The sequence below is a fragment of the Rhizopus microsporus genome, assembly GCF_002708625.1.
Source record: "Rhizopus microsporus ATCC 52813 unplaced genomic scaffold scaffold_5, whole genome shotgun sequence".
Classification (NCBI taxonomy): Eukaryota; Fungi; Mucoromycota; class Mucoromycetes; order Mucorales; family Rhizopodaceae; genus Rhizopus; species Rhizopus microsporus.
The window spans coordinates 822,149-841,467 of record NW_019671920.1 but is presented as its reverse complement, the minus strand read 5'-3'; the positions used below and the strand labels follow the sequence as shown (position 1 = coordinate 841,467).

The window sequence follows — 19,319 nt, the reverse complement described above, 5'->3', positions numbered from 1 at the left end:
TTATACAGATGATAAATATACCTCTTCAAAGACGATTGTTTTGTCCTGCACTTTGATATATTCAAAGTTTTGATAAAAATTAGCTTTTATAAGGTCCTTTATCACAAGTAAGGGTAAATATCGAATCCTTTGACTTTCATTAGTGCTTGTTTTTGTATTTGACTGATAAATAATGGTTCCTAATTTATTTATAATCAAATATACAATCATAAAGAGAAAAAAAAGAAGGAAAGAAAAAAGGTACCTAAAATATGTCAAACACATCTCAATATACGGTGTTTGAAATTATAATCTCTTCCTTTTCTCTTTCTTATACTACAAATGTCAAGGTGTTTACTTTGTTCTATTGTCATGATAACATTGCAACTATTAACACGATTATAGTAATTTAGACATTAATATTAATTCAGATGCTGCTGAATTAGATGCTCTACAGAAGCAACTCGGTAGAATGAACGGCTTATCAAATAAACTTGTAAGTAGCAATGGTGTATAAAGAAATTCATATTCATTATGCAAAAGGTGGGTATATTAGATTCCTTTGATGGTAGACTATTACAATTAGAAGCATCTATACTACCCATTCATAAGTCAACTCAAAACTTGACCAAATTGGCAAACAGTAATACTCATATCAGCGGCAGTAGTAATATGTAACTTTATACATTCTATAGACATAGATACGGCTTTGAAATCAACAGAACACATCATCGAATGCCTGAATATGCCCAGCAAGGAAGAAGCCTTTATCCTAAAGGGGTACGTACTTAAAGGGAACGAGCGATGCACAATAGTTAACTGTATACGTCTATATAGACCTGACGAGAATAATGTGTTGCCTTATTTAAAGGCAATGGGAAGATTAAAGGATGGTGTGGATGTTATTGAAAAGAGTCAGTTGAAAGGTTGCGAAAAGACAATATATCAAATGGTAAAAACAAGCGTTTACAGGAGCATTTATGCAGAAATTGAATTTTATTGTAGAAACAATTACAAAAAGCGGGTATGCTTCATCTAGAAACTCTGTTCAGAAAATGGCTTTCGTCTGTTAGTAATCCAGTAGATATCAATACAATGCTTAATTCAAGTAAATATAAAAGACTAAAAAAAGGAGAAAAAGGAGGAAGGGGGACTAAGGTGACGTTTGTTTGTAGATAGCGAATTGATGGCAACCGCTTCCGTAAAACAGCTTTCTCAACTGTCCATTTACATTGCTTCATCTGAAAAGGAAACAGGATACTCTGTTGATTTTACAAAACCATATATAGAAATCAGATCTGCATTTCTACAAAAATCTCTACATCCGCTCTCTCAATCTGTCCAGCAATCAGAAAAGCACCAGGGTGCTTCTTACGAAAGAGGATCAAGTGAGTTTTTGAAATATACCGAATGCTATGCCAAGATGATGGAGTCAGAATACAAGTTTGCCCAACAAATCATGAGTAATGAAACAAGAAGAGCAGCAGCCCTCAAAGGATCGATTACTCCTGCAACATCTGAATACGTTGCTGCTGGCAAACAATTGAACGCAATCGCTAAACGGTTAAATTATACAGAGACAGCATTTGTCTTTGATATCATTGAAAAATATGATCGTGAGTGTTCCACTTACCTTGAGAACTTGGTGCAGCTTGTTCCTTTGACAGACGTTCAGGACATGATTAGTACATTTAAATTAACAGTGCTTCGAAACTTTTATGAATTTATGGAAGATATCCGTGGCAGAAAAGAAGTCAATCCCCAGATGAATCTGAGTAGCGATGGTACTGTTCATGAAATGACTAGTAATGTAAGTTCTTATAGCATATAACTTAAGCAATAACTCATATCCTATCAAGACTTTGAATTACTTCAAGCGTCTCTACATCTGGAGAGATACAGTGGAGCCGTTGCTCATTCTTATTGGCGATGGAGGTTGGAACACGATGCCATCGGTCGATATCCTCGCCAACGCTTCCAATCGTATGCCATCAGGTGAATCAGCCATGGGCGCAGCCTTGCTGCAAAAGTTCTTTGTGGATGCCCTGGATCAGATGACAGTCGCCTTGCAGATTAAATCGCGTGGATACAAAAAACCGACCTTGGCTACTCTGTTTCTTTTAAACAATTACAATCACATACTCCGTCAGATACGATCGCCTCCTTTGAATGCTATATTTGACGAAGGATCAGAGATGAAGTTTGGTAAACTGGTCAAGAAGCAGTTGGATGCCTATCAAGAGTCTTGGAAACCGTGTGTCGAGAATTTAATGGATGTAACGTATGTAAGAGGCGGATCTATCAAGAGTTCGATGGGAAGTGCTGAGCGTCAATTAATTAAGGAGCGATTCAAGGTAACTTTTGCTTTTTTATTTGATTGTTTTGCTTACTTTATGATTTGTAGAATTTCAATATGGAATTTGAAGAGATTGTGCGAGCACAGCAGTCTTATGCGATTCCTGATCTTGAGCTGAGAAATCAAGTTATAAGAGACGTAAAGAATGTCATTGTACCAATGTACGGACGCTTTCTGGATAAATATCAAAATACCGATTTTACAAAGAATCCAGCAAAGTATATTCGTTTTGATAAGGACAAGATAGATCGAATGATCAGCCATTTATTCGAGCCAACTGCTTATTAAACTGTTTTGCAGTCTTTTTATATAAATAAATAATGATACCTTTTATGGCTGATGTTCATCAAGTATGATATCAGCTGCTCTCTCAGCACATGCAATTACCGGGAAACATATCTGACCAGCAGGTACAATTGGGAAAAACGACGCGTCTACTACACGGATATTGTTGACCCCGTATACTTTCAAGCGTTCATCGACAACTGCCATGCGATCCTCTTTAGGCCCCATCTAAGGTGTAAATTGTTGATGGCTTGCCCCCTTGCCTTTCTTATTACACTTACCTTGCATGTGCCTGCGTAATGATGGATGGTTTCTATATTTTCTTTAATATATTCTTCCAAGTTCAGCTGGTCCATGTCTTTAGCCGGTAATATCCATCGTTTTATGCAGCTATCTCTGTAGATTGGATCATTTGCAATATCAAAGGAAAGTCTTAATCCTTTCTCTATACATTCTAAATCTCTTTTATCGCTCAATAGACCCAAGTCTATACAAATGTCTTCCTTGCTTGATATGGTAACTGAGCCTCTTGAGAAAGGAGCAAGGTAGACCATGAGCAGGGTAGCACAGTTCATGTGTGTCAGAGACCCAGCCTGCTTACAAAGAGCCAGGCCACCTGTAAACAACTCCATTTGAGGCGCGTTTTCAATATCACTACTATTATCAGGAGTACCCTGAGATAAAATGTTAATTGTGTTTTTCATTAAAGGTTAATTTTACCTTAATTTTCATATAGGCAACAGCATCAGGCCATATACGCGTCATTGCGCCTGTCTTTTGATCAAGAGCTTGCTTCAGTGTTGCATCAGTATTTATAAAAAGATCTCTGTGCAAAGACATTTCTGGCTCAATTGTTTCATGAACAAGAGGTATTCTCCAATGGTTCTGCAAGTTCTTTCCGACCCCAGGTAAGTCGATTACGACGTTGATTCCATGTCGAGCGAGCTCATCTTTGGGCCCAATACCGCTTTTCAACAGTAAGAAAGGAGAAAGCAGGGCTCCTGCCGATAGGATAACCTCACGGCCAATGTGAACAACATAATCATGATCGTGGTGATTAAATCTGATCTTATCTGCTTGATCACCATTAAACAAGACTTGAGTAACATGGCAACCCATAGCAACAGTTAGATTAGCTCGCTCAAGAATGTCTTTTGGCAGGTAGCATGCTCCCGTGGATGATCTCTCTCCTTGATAGATGTTTGATTGAACGTGTGTCACTCCGATTTGACATGGCTTATCTGTCACATCATCATGGTCGGGTAGACCCGCATTTTGACAAGCCTTTTTGAAATAGTGGCCCAATGACTCAGGGTTGATCTCTAAATCAGTGGCGTGAATGGGCCCTGAGGTTCCGTGAATGTCGTGTGTAGGATGAAATGACTCAGCCTTACAAAAGTAAGGCTTCAAATCCTTGTAAGTCCATCCGTTTGCATGCCATGCGTCATAATCTGAGGGAGAGCATCTATGCCATAAACATGCATTGAATGCACTCGAGCCACCGAGCATCTTTCCAAGGGGGATACCAATTGTACGGTTATCTGCACTTGGCTGGCTGACTGACTGAAGCTTCCAATCTACCTCTGTGTTCTTTAGTCGACTATTCAATAAGGGAACTCGCGATTCGACTAGATCATCATGTGTTCTCGTTCCTGCTTCTAAAAGTAATACTCTATATCTGCAGGATAGACGGTTGGCTAAAACACAGCCTGCTGTCCCCCCTTTTTATAAATATCAGTCTCCTTTCTTTTTTCTTTTCTTTTCTTTTTCTTTTATTACCTCCAACAATGACAAAGTCAAACGTCTGTTTGTCGAGTTCACTTGGATTGGCAATCACTGGCATGATTTAACTAGAAATAAAAAGCAAAAAAAAAAACTTCAGTTTTCTTTTTCTTTTGTACCTTTCTATGCGGAAATTTCAATGTCCCGTTAGATCTCTATTATTTTTTACCAAAAATCTCTCTGTTAAATACTTTACATACACAAAAAAAGCTCTTTCTCTGTCACTTGTCAAGCTCTTAAATAGATGACATGAATCAAATTATAGATTTTTATATTGTTTTTAGTAATGAGTTTTTGGCTGGCTCACAAATCTGTCACCTAGTGTAAATTGTGACAGTCTGTGGCTAGATAAGAGCGATTTATTTATAAGTGTTTATTTAATATATTTATCACCATTCTTCGTCGGATCAGGTTCATATCGTTTTGAGTAAAGTCCAAAGGTTTCTGTCTTGATATTCTTTCGGCAAATGCACACGTAAATACACCACAATCGTATGCATTTCCCTGCTTTGGTATATTTTGTGGTGACTCTAGTGTCCAATCACTTGTATCGTAAGGCGTCTTCTTTTTATCCAAATGCTCTTCTTCCAAGTACGTCAGCAGAAGCTTCAACGTATAATCATCTTTTCCATGCAATGAGTCATAGATGGATATCTTTTTATTTTTCATATCAATGACACCAAGCACCCAGTGATAGGATTTGTTGATGGGCACAAACAAAAAGTCTTTTGTAAAAATATCGACCTATACAATAAAAATCAGATATATTCGTTGTATATATCTATGGTTTTTCTTACTCTCTTTGTCCATCGTCTCACTTTAGCATATCCTTGTTCTCTCAAGGTCGAGCAAAAGAAGGTGCTGAAGCAATGTATTGCTGGCATAGATGGATCATGGCTGGCACGATCTGCTAAAAGAGCAAAATAAAAGTTGATAATTTCATCATTTAACCATGTCTCTGGACGTAATTTGTATATATCCTTGTACTCGACTGTCGCATTCTTATACTCTGAGAGTGTTCCATGCTGCCCTAGTTTGAATACACTATCGACAAGTTTGTTTTCTTGGTCTGTCAATGGTTTGACTTCTTCTTTCACTTTGGGTATCACTGTTTGTTCATAACGATCATCAAAATCTGAGGAAAGGAGATCAGGTTGAGAGATGGTCTACTTTTAGAATCAGATCATCTTATTTCACTCGCTCATGTGCCATATCAAACTTACAGATAGAATGCCTTTTTTTAGTTCGAGTAACTAACATAGAAGGTATAAGAGAGAGAGAAGGTAAAGACGATAGTAGATCATACCTCTAGCATATATCCTGTATTGGTCACTGGACCAAAGCTTAGACCTTTCAACATGTCTGTAACCGAATCGAGTTCTTGTTCTTGTTGTTTTGATTTACGTTCATCATGTTGCTTAATTTCTGATTTTACGAGAGAATCCATTGATGTTGAGTAAAATGAGGTTAATCTGAATCTTTCTCTTTTAAGCAATGGTGGTTTTTCTGAAGGTTTGACTCTGTGTTAGATTGAGATTACGATCAAATTATGAGTTTACCTGTCTTGACTTTTTTGTTATTCTCTGGAAAATGGAAACCAAAAGGCGTGGTCCTCGCCAATTCTTTCAATCGCATTCAGTAAAAACAAAAGAGAAAAAAAGAAAATCTGATAGGTCTAAATCTTTTGCTCAAAATATTTATCCTTGTGATGATCAACATGAACAATTAAATACAACAATCATATCTATATTTTATCTTGCAACAATGTGTATAGTATTCAACATTTTTATTACCAAAAAAAAGAAGAAAGGGGGGGGGGGGGAAGAGATTTGAAGCTATATATGTTTTATGTGTAGAATATATGTGCGTTTGTTATTTGTGTATACAGATTATGCGTACAGGTCATCATCTCCACCTTCTTGGCCAAAACCGCTTTCAGTGTTGACACCATCCATGGCTTGTCCACCACTAGATGAACCTTCAGGGAATTTGAATGTTCCAAAACCACGTTGTTGTTGAAGATTTTGAGCAAAGACTTCATAACGACGGATGTCTGCATCGCTCACTGATCGACGAGCAAAGCGCATGGCTTCTTCAAAATGAGCACGAGTAATCAAACCAGGGCTCTCTTCTTCTTCTTCCTCTTCCATACCAACATCTTCACCAGCTTCTTCTCTAGCCTTACGAGCTCTTTCTTTAGCAATATCCTTTTCGATATCTTCACGAATGGCCAATTTGGCGGCTCTTTGACAAATTTCAGCAAGATCAGCACCAGAGAAACCTTGAGTATGCTTGGCAATAACGTTCAAGTCAACGTCAGGTGCAACAGGTGATTTACGTAAAGTAGCCTTCAAGATAGACAAACGTGAGTTCTCATCAGGAAGAGGAATATAGATCAATTGATCAAGACGACCAGGACGCAATAAGGCAGGGTCAATTTGATCAGGTCTGTTGGTGGCACCAATGACAAACACGTTCTTCTTTGCATTCATACCATCCATTTCTGTCAAGATTTGGTTGAGCACACGGTCACCAGCACCTCCAGCATCACCAACAGAGCCACCACGGGCCTTGGCGATTGAATCTAATTCATCAAAGAACATCACACAGGGTGCAGCAGCACGAGCTTTATCAAACACATCACGCACATTGGCTTCAGACTCACCAAACCACATGGTCAAGAGTTCAGGACCCTTGATAGAGATGAAATTGGCCTGGCATTCATTGGCAATAGCCTTAGCCAACAAGGTTTTACCGGTACCAGGGGGACCATAGAACAAGACACCCTTGGAGGGATTCATACCAAACTTTAAGAACTTTTCGGGATGTTCTACAGGGTACTGTACAGTCTCTTGTAATTCTTGTTTGACATTTTCGAGACCACCAATGTCGTCCCACTTGACAGTAGGAACTTCAACCACGGTTTCACGAAGAGCAGAAGGATTAGAGACACCCAAGGCATAACGGAAGTTCTCCATAGTCACAGCCAAAGAGTCCAATACTTCGGTATCAATCGTTTCTTCTTCCAAGTCAATGAGATCCATCTTTTCACGAATCTGTTGCATGGCAGCTTCAGAGCAAAGAGAAGCAAGATCAGCCCCCACATAACCGTGTGTCTCAGAAGCGATTTGTTCCAAATCAACGTCATCGTCTAGTTTCATGTTCTTGGTATGAATACGGAGAATTTCAAGACGACCAGTGGGGTCAGGAATACCGATGTCGACTTCACGATCGAAACGTCCGAAACGACGAAGAGCAGGATCAATAGAGTTGGGTCTGTTGGTAGCAGCGATTACAACGACGTTAGAACGGGCCTTCATACCGTCCATCAAGGTGAGCAATTGTGACACGACACGACGTTCGACTTCACCATTGGTCTAAATGAAAGTTAGACATTTTGATTGAGTTGTCGTATTATTGCTTACCTTTTCACGCTTGGGAGCAATAGCATCAATTTCATCAATAAAGATGATAGAGGGGGCATTCTTTTCTGCTTCTTCAAATGCTTTACGTAAATTGCTTTCAGATTCACCAGCCATCTTGGACATGATTTCAGGACCGTTGATTAAGAAGAAGAAAGCACCAGTTTCATTGGCTACGGCACGAGCAATCAAGGTTTTACCTGTACCAGGAGGACCGAACATGAGGATACCACGGGGAGGCTTAATACCGATAGACTTGAACAATTGAGGGTGACGAAGAGGGAGTTCAACCAATTCACGGATTTGTGCCATTTGTTTACGGACACCACCGATATCGTCATAACCAACTTCATTCAAGCTCTGTTCTTCGTCTTCACGCTTGATAGGATCACCTTCGCAATGAATAACTGTATCTTGTGCAACCTGTAAAAGATGAATAAAATGCGCAAAGAAGAGCATTGTGTATACTTACAATACAGTAAGGCTCAGGGTCTGTTTCGACAACCTTGAATTCGACTGCTCTCATACCACCACGGACAAGGAAAGTATCTCCCTTGCGAACTGGTCTGTATGCTTCCAAGAAATAGGGCTTCAAGAAGGTATCAAATAGATTACCACTTAAGCCTTCAACGGTATCATCGATAGGTAAGACGTGAATACGCTTACCGTATTTGATATCAGGACAAGGATGAAGTGTGATCACATCACCAAGGCGAACACGCAAGTTGTTACGGACAACTATATAGATTAGTTAATATCTATGAAGGCGCAGCACAGTAAGCGGCATGCATACCTTTGTTAATTCTAGCCTTGTTATCTTCCATATCATCATCAGCCAAGACAATGAGTACAGTGTCTCTTCTCTTCTTTCCTTTTACAATAACGGTGTCACCTCTAAACAGTTGAAGTTTTTCCATTGTGGCAGCTGAGAGAGTGATCACAGAGTTGTCATCATTGGTAGCATCGTCTACCATCAGCTTGTTGGGTGCAGCTTTACGACGTAAAATGGCAGTGGCGGGATCATGGCTAGGATCGACCTCAGGTTGATCTGGAACCTCAGAGTTTGGACTATAACACAAGTCAATAACTCTTTCTCTCTCTTTCTCTTTTTAACATCTGTCCTTCAATTAACTTACATCAGCTTATGTTTGTGGTCACTGGTCATTATGTGATTATATTATTTTGATAAGAAAAAGAAAAAAAAAAGGGAAAGTAAAAAAGAAAAGGATAGAATATATGTCTTTTAAGTTCATGACACGTAATCCTGTTCGCAGGACTCCACCAAAGTCACCAATAAATGACGTAATTAATTTTTTTTTTTTTTTACTCACAAAAATGCGAACTAAGCAACATCATGATTCCTTAACCACCATCATTGTCTTGACTAGTTCTTGATAATGAAGCATGAGAGCAAATTATAGCCAGAGCGTATATTTCGTCAGATGGGTCTTATGTCTATGACTTCAAAAGCGTTCCTATTCTAAGCATTAAAGTACTGATAACATATCAAAGTGTGGATATCCTTTAAACGTGTATAAGAGAGAAGTGGAAATATCAAATTCCAGCTTTGTTTAGCAGACCTGTTGCAGATGTTCTTATGAAAGGCCGTACACGTGCTGCAGTAAGATTGCAATCCTCTGTTTTACATATTTTCGGTATCTTTATCTTCTTATCCACAGCTCTCTCTTTAGTAGGCAGTGTGTAATGTGTCAGTTCTTGATATGGCTACATATAAGAAGAACTTCAGTCAGCTCACGTAAAATCTTCAGAAAATAAACTTACTATGTGTGAATGTAGGAAGCACCAACCGCATTCTGGTTTTATTATTCAAGCTTAGCTGCGGCTTCCTTCAGCAGAGTTGTATGTATAGATGTTATTCATCGAGTATATAGGACGTTGGTCTTGGTTGTTCCTTTTCTTGATTTGCTTTGTTTTTCTGTTTCACTCAAGAAAATAAAGATCAATATTTTTATACATGTTGTCAAATTCGCCAAGTTAAGAAAGGGATGATAACTATTAGTGCACTGTATTCAACGCTTTGTATATTCGATGAATAACATAGACGGTATTCTTCCCTTTGAGCCTTCTTTTTTATCTTAATATTTACGTTTCTTAAAGGCTTATCACCAGAAAAAGGTTGTTGAATCAAGATGAACGTTGGTACATCCCAAAGCAGCGAGTATTTTTCTAAATTTCGATCAGCGTCTTCAAAAAAAAGTTCAATTGATGGTGAAAGACATCTTTATCATAATAATGATGATCATATTGATCCTATTACTAATGTAGTTGATACATTTGCATACACTCATCTAAATAGCACCTAACTATTGTCCTGTTATTTTGAGATCTGAATTTCAATCTCTATTTCCTTTTTTGATCAACTATTTAAGGTAATCTTTTTTTTGCATGTGAGAAAATAACCCTTTTTTATTACTAATGACATTGATCACTTCTGTCAAGGATTATATCAAACGACACAGAAAGGGAATCTTTATTACTACTGCTATTGCAGGAGGAAGTTACCTTGCTGGTAAATATGCTGCAGCAAAAATAAGAGATATGCAAGAAAAAGCAACAGCCGAGAGACTGGCCAAAGAAAAGTAAAAAGAAAAAAGTTCGATTGATAGTGTTCTTATTGTTTTTCCCTAGTCTAAAACGTCGATTCCAACAAAATCAAAATGACTGTGTATTCACTGTCTTGTCACTCTTGCCTACTTTGGGTCAGCAAATACTAGACGAGCTGAATATTGAAGCTGAATGGGCAAAACTTCAGAAATCAAGAGATTTAGAAAAAGTGGAAAAGAAGCTAAAGGAAGAAAGAGAAATGGCATACGTGATCAAGGAGGAAAAGGAGATAGATCAACAAGAGGAAGGCGCAAGTAGCACCTTGGACTCTAGTATTGTTAGTTTATCTACCTCTGAACACTCGGAGGATAGTAACGCGACTCTTCCACCGGGTATTTTGGATAAAAAACAAAAACAATTGATCTGGGAAGACATAAAGCTAAAGAGCTTCATACGCACATTTACGTCTATTTACTCAATCACTTTTCTTACCTTGCTCACACATATTCAATTGAATCTCCTTGGTCGGTTTACATACATGTGGTCTGTCTCTGTCTTGAACAAGAGTGAGCCTACCATACGCTTGCAACAAGAAGGACAGCAGGCAGATGCGGGCTATCTTAATCCTCAGACTGAACATATGTTCTTGAGCGCATCTTGGTGGTTGATCCATCGTGGATGGAAGCAGTGTGCTAAAAGAGTTGAGGAAGCCGTGGATGAGGTCGTCTCTGGGTAAGAATAAGGTCTTGTCTCATTTAGATTTCAACTAAACTATTTAATAGTATTTCTCTTAAACAATCCTTCAACTACCATGACGCAGATGAATTAGTACAAAAGCTTAGAAAGCGCATTGAGTATGACCAGAATGATGAACCTATTAGGTATGCATATTTATTTGTATATTTGTATATTGAATTAATCATGTGTTTATTATTTAAAAAGCTATCGTACTTGGATGTTGCCAGAGACGGAAGAGGAAGAAGTGGAATACCTCACTCAGACAGGGTTTGGAGACAATGTTCATCAACAGGAGACATCTACCATCACTTTACGTAAATTATTGGATGAGACAAAGGATTATATCGATAGGTAAACTATCACATCAATAGGCTTATTTTTAACTCATATCAAATAGCTCTGACTTTCATCAAGTGTTGAACAGTTGCTTAAATGAAGTATTTGCTATATTTGATCATCATGCATTTGTAAAGTCACTCTTGCCTGATTTGGAACCTACTGTTCCCAGCATACAAGAAGTTTCGCAAGAACAAGAAACACAACCTCAAGAGAAATCATTGACACTTGCTAAACTATTACCTATCATCAGTCGTCAAGCTCACTTGGTTATTGCTGGAAATGAATATCTTAATGTAAGGTTACTTGATTGTATCTCTTCTATCCTAACTTTTTCTTTTTGTAAGGCATTTGCTTATATTAAAGAACTTCAAGCGTTCTCAGCAGTGATTTATACCCAATATGACTCAGAAATGGATGCATGAAAAGGTTCAAAGAAAATCAATAGTCGCAGGCGGTAACCTATCTGGAGATTCGTGTTTTTGTCCAGATGATGAATTCGTTCGTATATAAAACGCATTAGCTTTTTAGACCCATTATTTAATTTATTATTTTGAGTTACAATCAATACTAACGTAAGAGTACAGTGGATAGTAGTTGTTATGATACTACTTCTCTAGAGATAAGGGATGTCGACCTGTTTGATATTTCTTTATCAGTGGCTTCTGCACTATTTAAAGATATCTTGTGCCACAACTCTATTTTTTTTTTTTTCGCACAAAAGATTTCTAGACAAAGCATGGCTTCTATTTTTATCAGTAATAGGGCTTCAGTATGAGTGGGGGTACGACTTTGTTTTTGGGGAGTGATTTAGCCGTAAAAATCAAGTTAACTTGCACGAGTTTAGACAAAATGCATACAGTTGTACAGGCTTAAATTGATCCCTCTCTTTTTTTTTTTTTTTTTTTTTTTTTTTTTTTTTTTTTTTTTCCTTTTCTTTTCTTTCCCTTCCTCCAAAATGACGACTGCGACCATTTCATTGACTAAATTCAAGGAATGGTAATTAACACTTGTCTTCTTCCTTCCTTCTTTTTTACTTTCTCTCTTATTCTAGTCTGATTCAATGGGCAAAACTGAACGATAAAGGTGAACAGTGCTTATCGCAACAGGTTTTAGGACAGTCATCGACAGATCTTGACGCGATTGTAGAAGAATGTAAGAGGGATTACCTGCGACGAATATATATAAACTCATATATCAATAGTCAAACAAGTGCTGGGAACCATGTTTGAAGAATATGCATTTGCAGTCAATGTTTTGGGCTTAGAGCAGGTTATTGAAAGGGATGATACGGCCAAGATACCTGAAAATATCAACTTGATGCGATACTGTGTGGACATGTACGATCAAGAATTCATGGTGAAAGTAAACTCTCAAAAAAAAAACAGTGGATGATTCATATAGCTGATCAATCATTAGGAGTGTATTAGAGGTATTGTGAGTACTGAAGGATTTGCAACACAACAGCATTTGGCAGGAAGTATTGCTTTATGGAAAGCAGAGTCTTATCTTGATGATGAGATACAACAAAAGATAAAGAATTTTTAGGATGTTTATTTATTTATATTACATGATCTCTCTCTCTTTTCCTTTCTCTTTCTTTACTTTTTAGCTGGCTATGTTACAAAGAATAAAAGAGCATAAATATGTGTATATTCTCAGTCCGTGTTTTCGGATGATTTTATTAATTCATGTACTTCTGTAGGCGATAGGTGAACGACACAAAGGAGTGGAAACAAACCTCTTTGACCTGAAACAAGATTATCCCCTAAAGAAAAAAAATTAAACCACACAATCACAACAAAAGAAGCTTATATTACCAATTGCCCATCCATCATCAAAATAATAGTACATCCTAAGGATATCACCTGTAAGCAGTTGTAGTTCATCTGAGTGATTCGGTACTGTAAATGAATAAATTGCTCTAACGTACTGCTCTTCTATCGAATTCACTTGAAAGACATGTCCTTTTATGTCGGATAAGCTTTTATCGTCCACAGAAAAATCTTTTACATGGCCCGCATGTGGTTCGTTGATCACCTTGACTAATGAAGCTGATGATGTAAGCTTGAGGTGAGTGATACGTTGCTTATAGCATCTAAAGTACAAAAAGATCAACAGACTGGTGCATATCACTAGGCTCACAACAGTAATCAAGGTGATGGCAAGTGGTGTAGAGACCAGATTGTTGTATCTAGAAGGACAATCACAATATTTACATACAGCTGCATCCTTGCTTTCTATAGAGAGTCGTAAGCCATTTAAATGTATGGCATCTATAGCTTATTTACCACATAATTGACGCTCATTATCAAAACCTGATATACAGTGGGCCGAGGGCAGACCGTCAAATACAGGATCTGTTTCACAGAAAGAAGCTATATCTGTAGATGCTAGACTGCATGTGCTATTATGAGACTGAACTAGAGTCTGTATTGATTTCGAAAAGGAATCGCACGTGTGTTGGCAGAGTGGTAGGATGGCTGTGTCGGTGTTGCATGAAGAAGATAGTCTGGACACGATGGTTGCACATGTAAAGCTGAGTGCATATTTGGGGGTATCTTGAATCAATTGAGCACAGTTAAGCTCTTGATTCCAAAAGAGGGGTGAATTAACATAGTTAAATAGTTCCCGGTCAAAGTCATTAACATTCGACACGTTGGTTAGCCAAGGATAAGTCGTAGTGTCATCTAGTGGAATGGATATCTTGCTGAATAGTGGACAGGCTTTAGATCCTTTGAGCGGTAGGCATTGTTGGCAGTCAATGTATTGAATATAAAAGAGTGCCAATAATATTAAGTAGAAAATCATATATACACAATTGAAATAAGAGAAAAAAGAAAAGAGAAAGAAAGAAATATAGAAAAGAGATGTAATAAAAAGGGATACAAAGAAAAGGAGAGTTTATTGAAATAGGGTTTGATATTCATGATGGTTATACGTTTTCCCTAACAACTCTTCCCTATATGCTTACTTATTAACCCTTTAGACGTCTTCTTACCTTGACGACAATAATAATAATGACAATGGTGCGAATAAAAGGAAAGAGCAAATATTAAAAAAGAGGAGAACAATAGAATAAATTCAGGAGACATTATATATATTCTCTTTACTGTGACACATTCGAAATGAATTAAAACGATACCCTGAATTGCAATAATAGTAATCATAATAATAATAGTAGTAATAGCGCGTTTGGTATGTAAGTGCTTCCTTTTTGAATAAAAAAAAAAGAGCTTCAATAATAGTAAACAATACTTTTATTGTTATCTATCTCAATAGGACATGTAATCTCTAATTCATCCTCTACAATCTTCAGGAGCCACAGCTGAAGTGACCTCACTTTGATTCTATCAGTTGAATTATGTCTTTCGCTAAAGAGGATTTCTTCATATGTACTGCTTCAGTTTTGCCCAACAGAGTTTAATTTGGATTTAGGAAAGGAGAACAGGGAGGGAAGGAGCAGCAGTTCTCAACAAGATCAACGATGAAGCGAGAATGATGTGTACAGCAGTTTTCTAATACAATTAGAATCCCTTCATCTAATGACTGCTGAAGGCATCCAAGGCATTTTCTATACACTATTTTCCCTAAAAATTGTCCATTGGCGAGTTTTTTTTTTCTTGAGCAAAGAGCGCCCGTTCCATCCTCTCCATGCCACTTTATTTTAAAGACACAGCTTTAGTTTGAACTTAATTACGAGTCCACGCAGTCTCCTAATGCATCACGCTCTGGAGCGGCCAACGGCTATCTTATGAAATAAATTTACTGGATAAAAACTGTATGAAAGGACATTCGAGAGTTAATTGAAGAGAGAAACCATAAGCGCTTGTATCTATCACATTCACCATTTTTAAATCCAATCGAAGGATTTCGGTCAAAAGTGAAAACAGGTGTTAGAAGAACGCCAGTAAAGGGCTGATGATCGACTTACAAATCGCGTTTGTGAATTGACTGGCAAAGTAAAACACAAAGACTGTGAGGGTTGGATTAGATATTCGATATCATTCTTTCAACGATGCCTAAATGAAGAAAGGAGACTTTACAGGTATAATTGTTTAGTAATCATAAGGTAAGTGATTAAAACAGGTAAGTTTTCTTGATAAAATGATACCATCTGCAGAGTTGTTATGGTTAGGCTAAACAATTTGGAATTGCTGTGGCAGAGATATATGATTTATTGGGAAGCTTGGGTTTTCATGGAACGGTTAAAGAATGAACGAATGCCTGCCACAGTGGAAAACCCTTTGCACAAGTGATTTTTATGGGCTTCTTCGAGACAAAGATTCCAGTTCATCTTGCCCGTTTGATTTTTTCGAAAGTTGATGATGAACGTTAGGTCGTCTTCTTGTTGACTGCGCTCCATGTTGAAGCTCATTTGGCTAGAGACTCGGCTGGGAGTTCGATTTGGTGGGAGAGACTCAAGGGACGAATCCGAATCTTCCAATTCTACGTATTTTCGCTTGACAGATCGGTTGAATTCGAATGCGGATGAGAGGATACGCCTAGCTTTGCTTGTGCCGGGGATGTCAGCAATCGATTTCTCCAATTTTTGTAGCAGTTTTTCATTGTTGGTGCAGACAACGTCGAGTACTTCAGATAAATGGCGTTCTCTTTCCATTTTCTCGTTTATGCATTCCTTTGCAAGACGATATAGCATGCGAATGGTTGGATGCTCCGGATTGGAATGGCCATAGAGCGTGGGTGATTGTTCAATTATAAATGTTGACAATGCATATAAAGGTGACCAATTGTTGTTGTTGCTGCCATTATTGGCCAGTGTTGTTCTTGTCAACAGATAGCAATCCTGAGCCCAGAACCTGCAGGACTTTAGCATATTCATCCATGGATGGCGGTCCGGACATTGAAAATCGTTCATCAAAGATGTCGGGGACACTCTGTCCGTGCAAAGCACCAACACCAACGGATATGACTTGTACAGATCGAAGATTTTGTGGCCATAGTTCTGCAGTCTTCGCATGAATGCTTCATTTACCACGAGCTGCACTTCGATCAGGATTGGTGGAAGGGAGCGTTGCTGAATCCCAAGTCGTGGCACATATAAAACGTCGCTCCTGGTTCCATCTGGCCATTCCGTGCCTGCTGCTGCATAGGTTCCATTGGGCACGTCCAGGAGTTCGAGGGCGACAAGATCAATCAAAGATGGAATCTGCAAGATTAGCTTACTAAATCTGTCCGTGCCTGGTAAATGGTGCTTTGGTAAGGCAAAGGTGTTGATGTCATCCAGAACTAAAAAATATAAAAAAGTCACTAAACATTAGAGACAAATGATCATCTACCATCTTGTTCATCCGAGCTTTGGGTCATTGCAAAAAAAAAAGCACAAAGAAAATAGTGTAGGAATTGTTACCGTACGAGGCTTTGTGACTTTTGCTTGTTTGGTGCCCTTGTCTTTCAGTGTGAATCATGCTTTTCGTACAGCATGCGGAGCATGGAGAATCAATTGGATAAGTTTGTAAAGAAAACGAATGAATCATAATCATTGTTTAAAGACGCGTTTGTGTTTATGAGACGGTCATGTTTGCCATTTTTAAGCTTGTCTTTTTAAAAAATCATTTGAACTGACTGTTTCTGCACACTCTCCAGATGCATCACTGTCGGAGATTTGGCAGTGCCACTTGCACCGTTTGCACCTGTCGTATAAATTGACCAATCACAATAATAATTACAATTTTATATAACAAGTGCAACTATCAATTTTAATACCTTTATCTTTATTCTTACAATAAAAGAAACATAAAGAGTCCCATTGTACTTTCTGTCCATCACCACTACTACAACTACAGCAAATATCACAGCACCACTTGCAACACTTGCAACGCTTGCAACACTTGCAACACTTGCAACGCTTGCAACACTTGCAACACTTGCAACACTTGCAACGCTTGCAACGCTTGCACGATCTACGAATTTAACTGTGTAAGCGGTGCAAATGGTGCAAAGATTGTTTTAAAAACAAAATATCGTTAAAGTCGTTTTTTATTTTTAGACAGAAAGATATTCTTTGAGGCGTTTTATCTTCTGAAAAATGAAAGATACAGTGAAGAAATAGTACTTTTTTGTTGTTTGTCCATTGGCATGTGAAGAATTGCAAAAGTTTGCTCAGGCAATTCCATTAATGATACAACAGAAACAAGCCGTTGTAATCATGGACAAAACTAATTTTAAAAGGAAAGTATTAAGTATAATGTTAACTTTTTGAGAGGGTGCCATTAGGGCGTCTCTGTGATCTCTTTGAGGCACCATACGCGTCTATATTTTAAGAAAACTGGCATTCCTCGTTTATCGACTTGAACTTTAGCTCATAAAAGCGTAATGTATCCCCAAACTCACAAAGGTACCAAGATCTCATTCAACATGCTCAGTTTATCTTTAACAATTGTATGAAAGAGTAACCCGCTATACACACCCTATTCTTCACTCGATATATACATATATGCACCTATGCTTTATAAAACGAGAAGATTTATTCACAAAATAGCAAACCATTTATTGTTGGTAGGAGAAGACATTCTTCAAGTCTAATGAAAGAAAGTTTAATAAAAATATTTGACATGCCACGTATAATACTTACATCCATCTTGTTGAGCAAGACGGTTGAGGGAGTCGTCGGATTCAGCTTCCTTACGAACGAAACCACAGAAAGCGTAGGTGGAGAAAGTGTTGGCATAGCGACCATCAGCGTTGACATCACCAACGTTGATTTGAACGGAAGCGTGGTCCTTGGCAGTAATGAGACGGTTGGTGGCAGAGCTAAAATAGAATGAATATACTCCCTCTTTTTGACTGCCTCTTAAAAATATTTACCACTTGCGAGGAATGTAAAGATCGACAAGTTGGCCTTCAGAGTTCTCCATGTTGTGTGATAAGTGGGAAAAGAGGAAGATTCATCTTGGCCAGTGCTGTAACAAAATTTTTATGATGTCTAAGCCACATGTGTTTTTGGAAGTGTCAATTTGGCTCCCCCGGCCCACTCTTTCGGATACTAAAAAAATAAGGGTGTTGTCCCTGTTTTGCACTGTTATAAACGGAAGGTGAAGATTATGCAGGCGAGCTCTATGCAAGCTATATATTAAAAGCTCATGATGATAGAAGCAATATTATTATTATATAATAAACCATATACATATAATAAATGATGATCGCAATAAGAAAGTTTAATGACAAGTAACATTCTGTAAATACATCAAAGTAGACACACATATTAGAAACTGAATTAACTTTATAGAAACTGACTCTGCTCCTTCAGGCACTCAGATAGAGCGAAAAAGCAACAAAAGATAGAGTACAAAAGACATCACTTTGTTATTCTGGCATCATTCCAAAAACGTTATATACTGTTATTGGCTGCTTTTTCTATGGATATCAACTAACCCATTTATCATTCATCCAAATCATTGCTTACAGTAAATGTATACTCGCATTTTATTTTGTTTGACCAATAAAAGAAAAAAGTGACAACGCAACAAGGGATTTCTGTTATTTGCTTAATAGGATCAATTCTTCAATAAATTCTGACAGGCAGAACCATTAGTTATCCTCCACTGACTGGTGGAATAATGGCTACTTCAGAAGCATCTTTTAGCAACGTCTCTAATTCGTCTTTCTTTTGAATATATTCCATATCAACAGCAAATAAACAAGACTCCAACAACGTCTTTAATTTTTCACCATATTTCATACACAAATCCGCAGATAGCGTCTGTAAAGTATAATCTTCTTTCCGTATTTCAACTTCTTCCATCTCTTTTCCTGTGATATCCTTAACAGCTGCAAAATACAAAACTTTCATGTTATTATTACAAGCATAAAATGCAGTAGCCTGAGATTACACG

At 37.8% G+C, this 19,319-nt stretch overlaps 10 protein-coding genes across 10 annotated transcripts; 3 read left to right on the top strand and 7 right to left on the bottom strand.

The window, feature by feature from the left end:
- Positions 1 to 251: 251 nt before the first annotated feature.
- On the top strand, positions 252 to 2,623 carry RHIMIDRAFT_236182 (Exo70 exocyst complex subunit; the record flags this gene model as incomplete). Its single annotated transcript, XM_023608496.1, has 9 exons — positions 252 to 331; positions 385 to 475; positions 523 to 622; positions 675 to 759; positions 817 to 931; positions 985 to 1,087; positions 1,155 to 1,789; positions 1,839 to 2,333; positions 2,384 to 2,623. 9 exons carry the CDS (start codon positions 252 to 254, stop codon positions 2,621 to 2,623), a joined length of 1,944 nt encoding a protein of 647 aa, XP_023467904.1.
- A 42-nt stretch (positions 2,624 to 2,665) lies between these two features.
- On the bottom strand, positions 2,666 to 4,463 carry RHIMIDRAFT_236181 (alcohol oxidase; the record flags this gene model as incomplete). The annotated part of the gene is made up of 4 exons (XM_023608495.1): positions 2,666 to 2,848; positions 2,902 to 3,294; positions 3,341 to 4,341; positions 4,400 to 4,463. 4 exons carry the CDS (start codon positions 4,461 to 4,463, stop codon positions 2,666 to 2,668), a joined length of 1,641 nt encoding a protein of 546 aa, XP_023467903.1.
- A 163-nt stretch (positions 4,464 to 4,626) lies between these two features.
- RHIMIDRAFT_278410 (cysteine proteinase) lies at positions 4,627 to 6,129 on the bottom strand. The gene is made up of 5 exons (XM_023612754.1): positions 5,962 to 6,129; positions 5,709 to 5,908; positions 5,626 to 5,655; positions 5,200 to 5,568; positions 4,627 to 5,146 (listed from the first exon to the last, which is right to left on the bottom strand). Exons 1-5 carry the CDS (start codon positions 6,035 to 6,037, stop codon positions 4,766 to 4,768), a joined length of 1,056 nt encoding a protein of 351 aa, XP_023467902.1. The 5' UTR covers positions 6,038 to 6,129; the 3' UTR covers positions 4,627 to 4,765.
- Positions 6,130 to 6,157: 28 nt separating this feature from the next.
- Positions 6,158 to 9,115, bottom strand: RHIMIDRAFT_290907 (putative CDC48-microsomal protein of CDC48/PAS1/SEC18 family of ATPase). Its single transcript, XM_023613768.1, has 5 exons — positions 8,961 to 9,115; positions 8,618 to 8,892; positions 8,297 to 8,562; positions 7,828 to 8,247; positions 6,158 to 7,779 (listed from the first exon to the last, which is right to left on the bottom strand). The coding sequence occupies exons 1-5, from the start codon at positions 8,987 to 8,989 to the stop codon at positions 6,292 to 6,294; spliced, it is 2,478 nt and encodes an 825-aa protein (XP_023467901.1). The 5' UTR covers positions 8,990 to 9,115; the 3' UTR covers positions 6,158 to 6,291.
- Positions 9,116 to 10,246: 1,131 nt separating this feature from the next.
- Positions 10,247 to 12,350, top strand: RHIMIDRAFT_290906 (Peroxin-3). Its single transcript, XM_023613767.1, has 6 exons — positions 10,247 to 10,424; positions 10,474 to 11,121; positions 11,172 to 11,270; positions 11,332 to 11,478; positions 11,525 to 11,759; positions 11,811 to 12,350. Exons 1-6 carry the CDS (start codon positions 10,261 to 10,263, stop codon positions 11,886 to 11,888), a joined length of 1,371 nt encoding a protein of 456 aa, XP_023467900.1. The 5' UTR covers positions 10,247 to 10,260; the 3' UTR covers positions 11,889 to 12,350.
- Positions 12,351 to 12,416: 66 nt separating this feature from the next.
- Positions 12,417 to 13,379, top strand: RHIMIDRAFT_115378 (uncharacterized protein). The gene is made up of 4 exons (XM_023605312.1): positions 12,417 to 12,462; positions 12,518 to 12,618; positions 12,668 to 12,828; positions 12,883 to 13,379. The coding sequence occupies exons 1-4, from the start codon at positions 12,422 to 12,424 to the stop codon at positions 13,009 to 13,011; spliced, it is 432 nt and encodes a 143-aa protein (XP_023467899.1). The 5' UTR covers positions 12,417 to 12,421; the 3' UTR covers positions 13,012 to 13,379.
- Positions 13,122 to 14,274, bottom strand: RHIMIDRAFT_236176 (uncharacterized protein; the record flags this gene model as incomplete). Its single annotated transcript, XM_023608494.1, has 3 exons — positions 13,122 to 13,231; positions 13,284 to 13,703; positions 13,755 to 14,274. The coding sequence occupies 3 exons, from the start codon at positions 14,272 to 14,274 to the stop codon at positions 13,122 to 13,124; spliced, it is 1,050 nt and encodes a 349-aa protein (XP_023467898.1).
- A 1,366-nt stretch (positions 14,275 to 15,640) lies between these two features.
- Positions 15,641 to 16,791, bottom strand: RHIMIDRAFT_250328 (uncharacterized protein; the record flags this gene model as incomplete). Its single annotated transcript, XM_023610716.1, has 2 exons — positions 15,641 to 16,713; positions 16,764 to 16,791. 2 exons carry the CDS (start codon positions 16,789 to 16,791, stop codon positions 15,641 to 15,643), a joined length of 1,101 nt encoding a protein of 366 aa, XP_023467897.1.
- A 1,182-nt stretch (positions 16,792 to 17,973) lies between these two features.
- Positions 17,974 to 18,341, bottom strand: RHIMIDRAFT_236174 (ribosomal protein S21e; the record flags this gene model as incomplete). The annotated part of the gene is made up of 3 exons (XM_023608493.1): positions 17,974 to 18,005; positions 18,059 to 18,237; positions 18,292 to 18,341. 3 exons carry the CDS (start codon positions 18,339 to 18,341, stop codon positions 17,974 to 17,976), a joined length of 261 nt encoding a protein of 86 aa, XP_023467896.1.
- A 189-nt stretch (positions 18,342 to 18,530) lies between these two features.
- Positions 18,531 to 19,283, bottom strand: RHIMIDRAFT_278353 (MoaD/ThiS). Its single transcript, XM_023612753.1, has 2 exons — positions 18,713 to 19,283; positions 18,531 to 18,661 (listed from the first exon to the last, which is right to left on the bottom strand). Exon 1 carries the CDS (start codon positions 19,274 to 19,276, stop codon positions 19,019 to 19,021), a length of 258 nt encoding a protein of 85 aa, XP_023467895.1. The 5' UTR covers positions 19,277 to 19,283; the 3' UTR covers positions 18,531 to 18,661; positions 18,713 to 19,018.
- Positions 19,284 to 19,319: the final 36 nt, after the last annotated feature.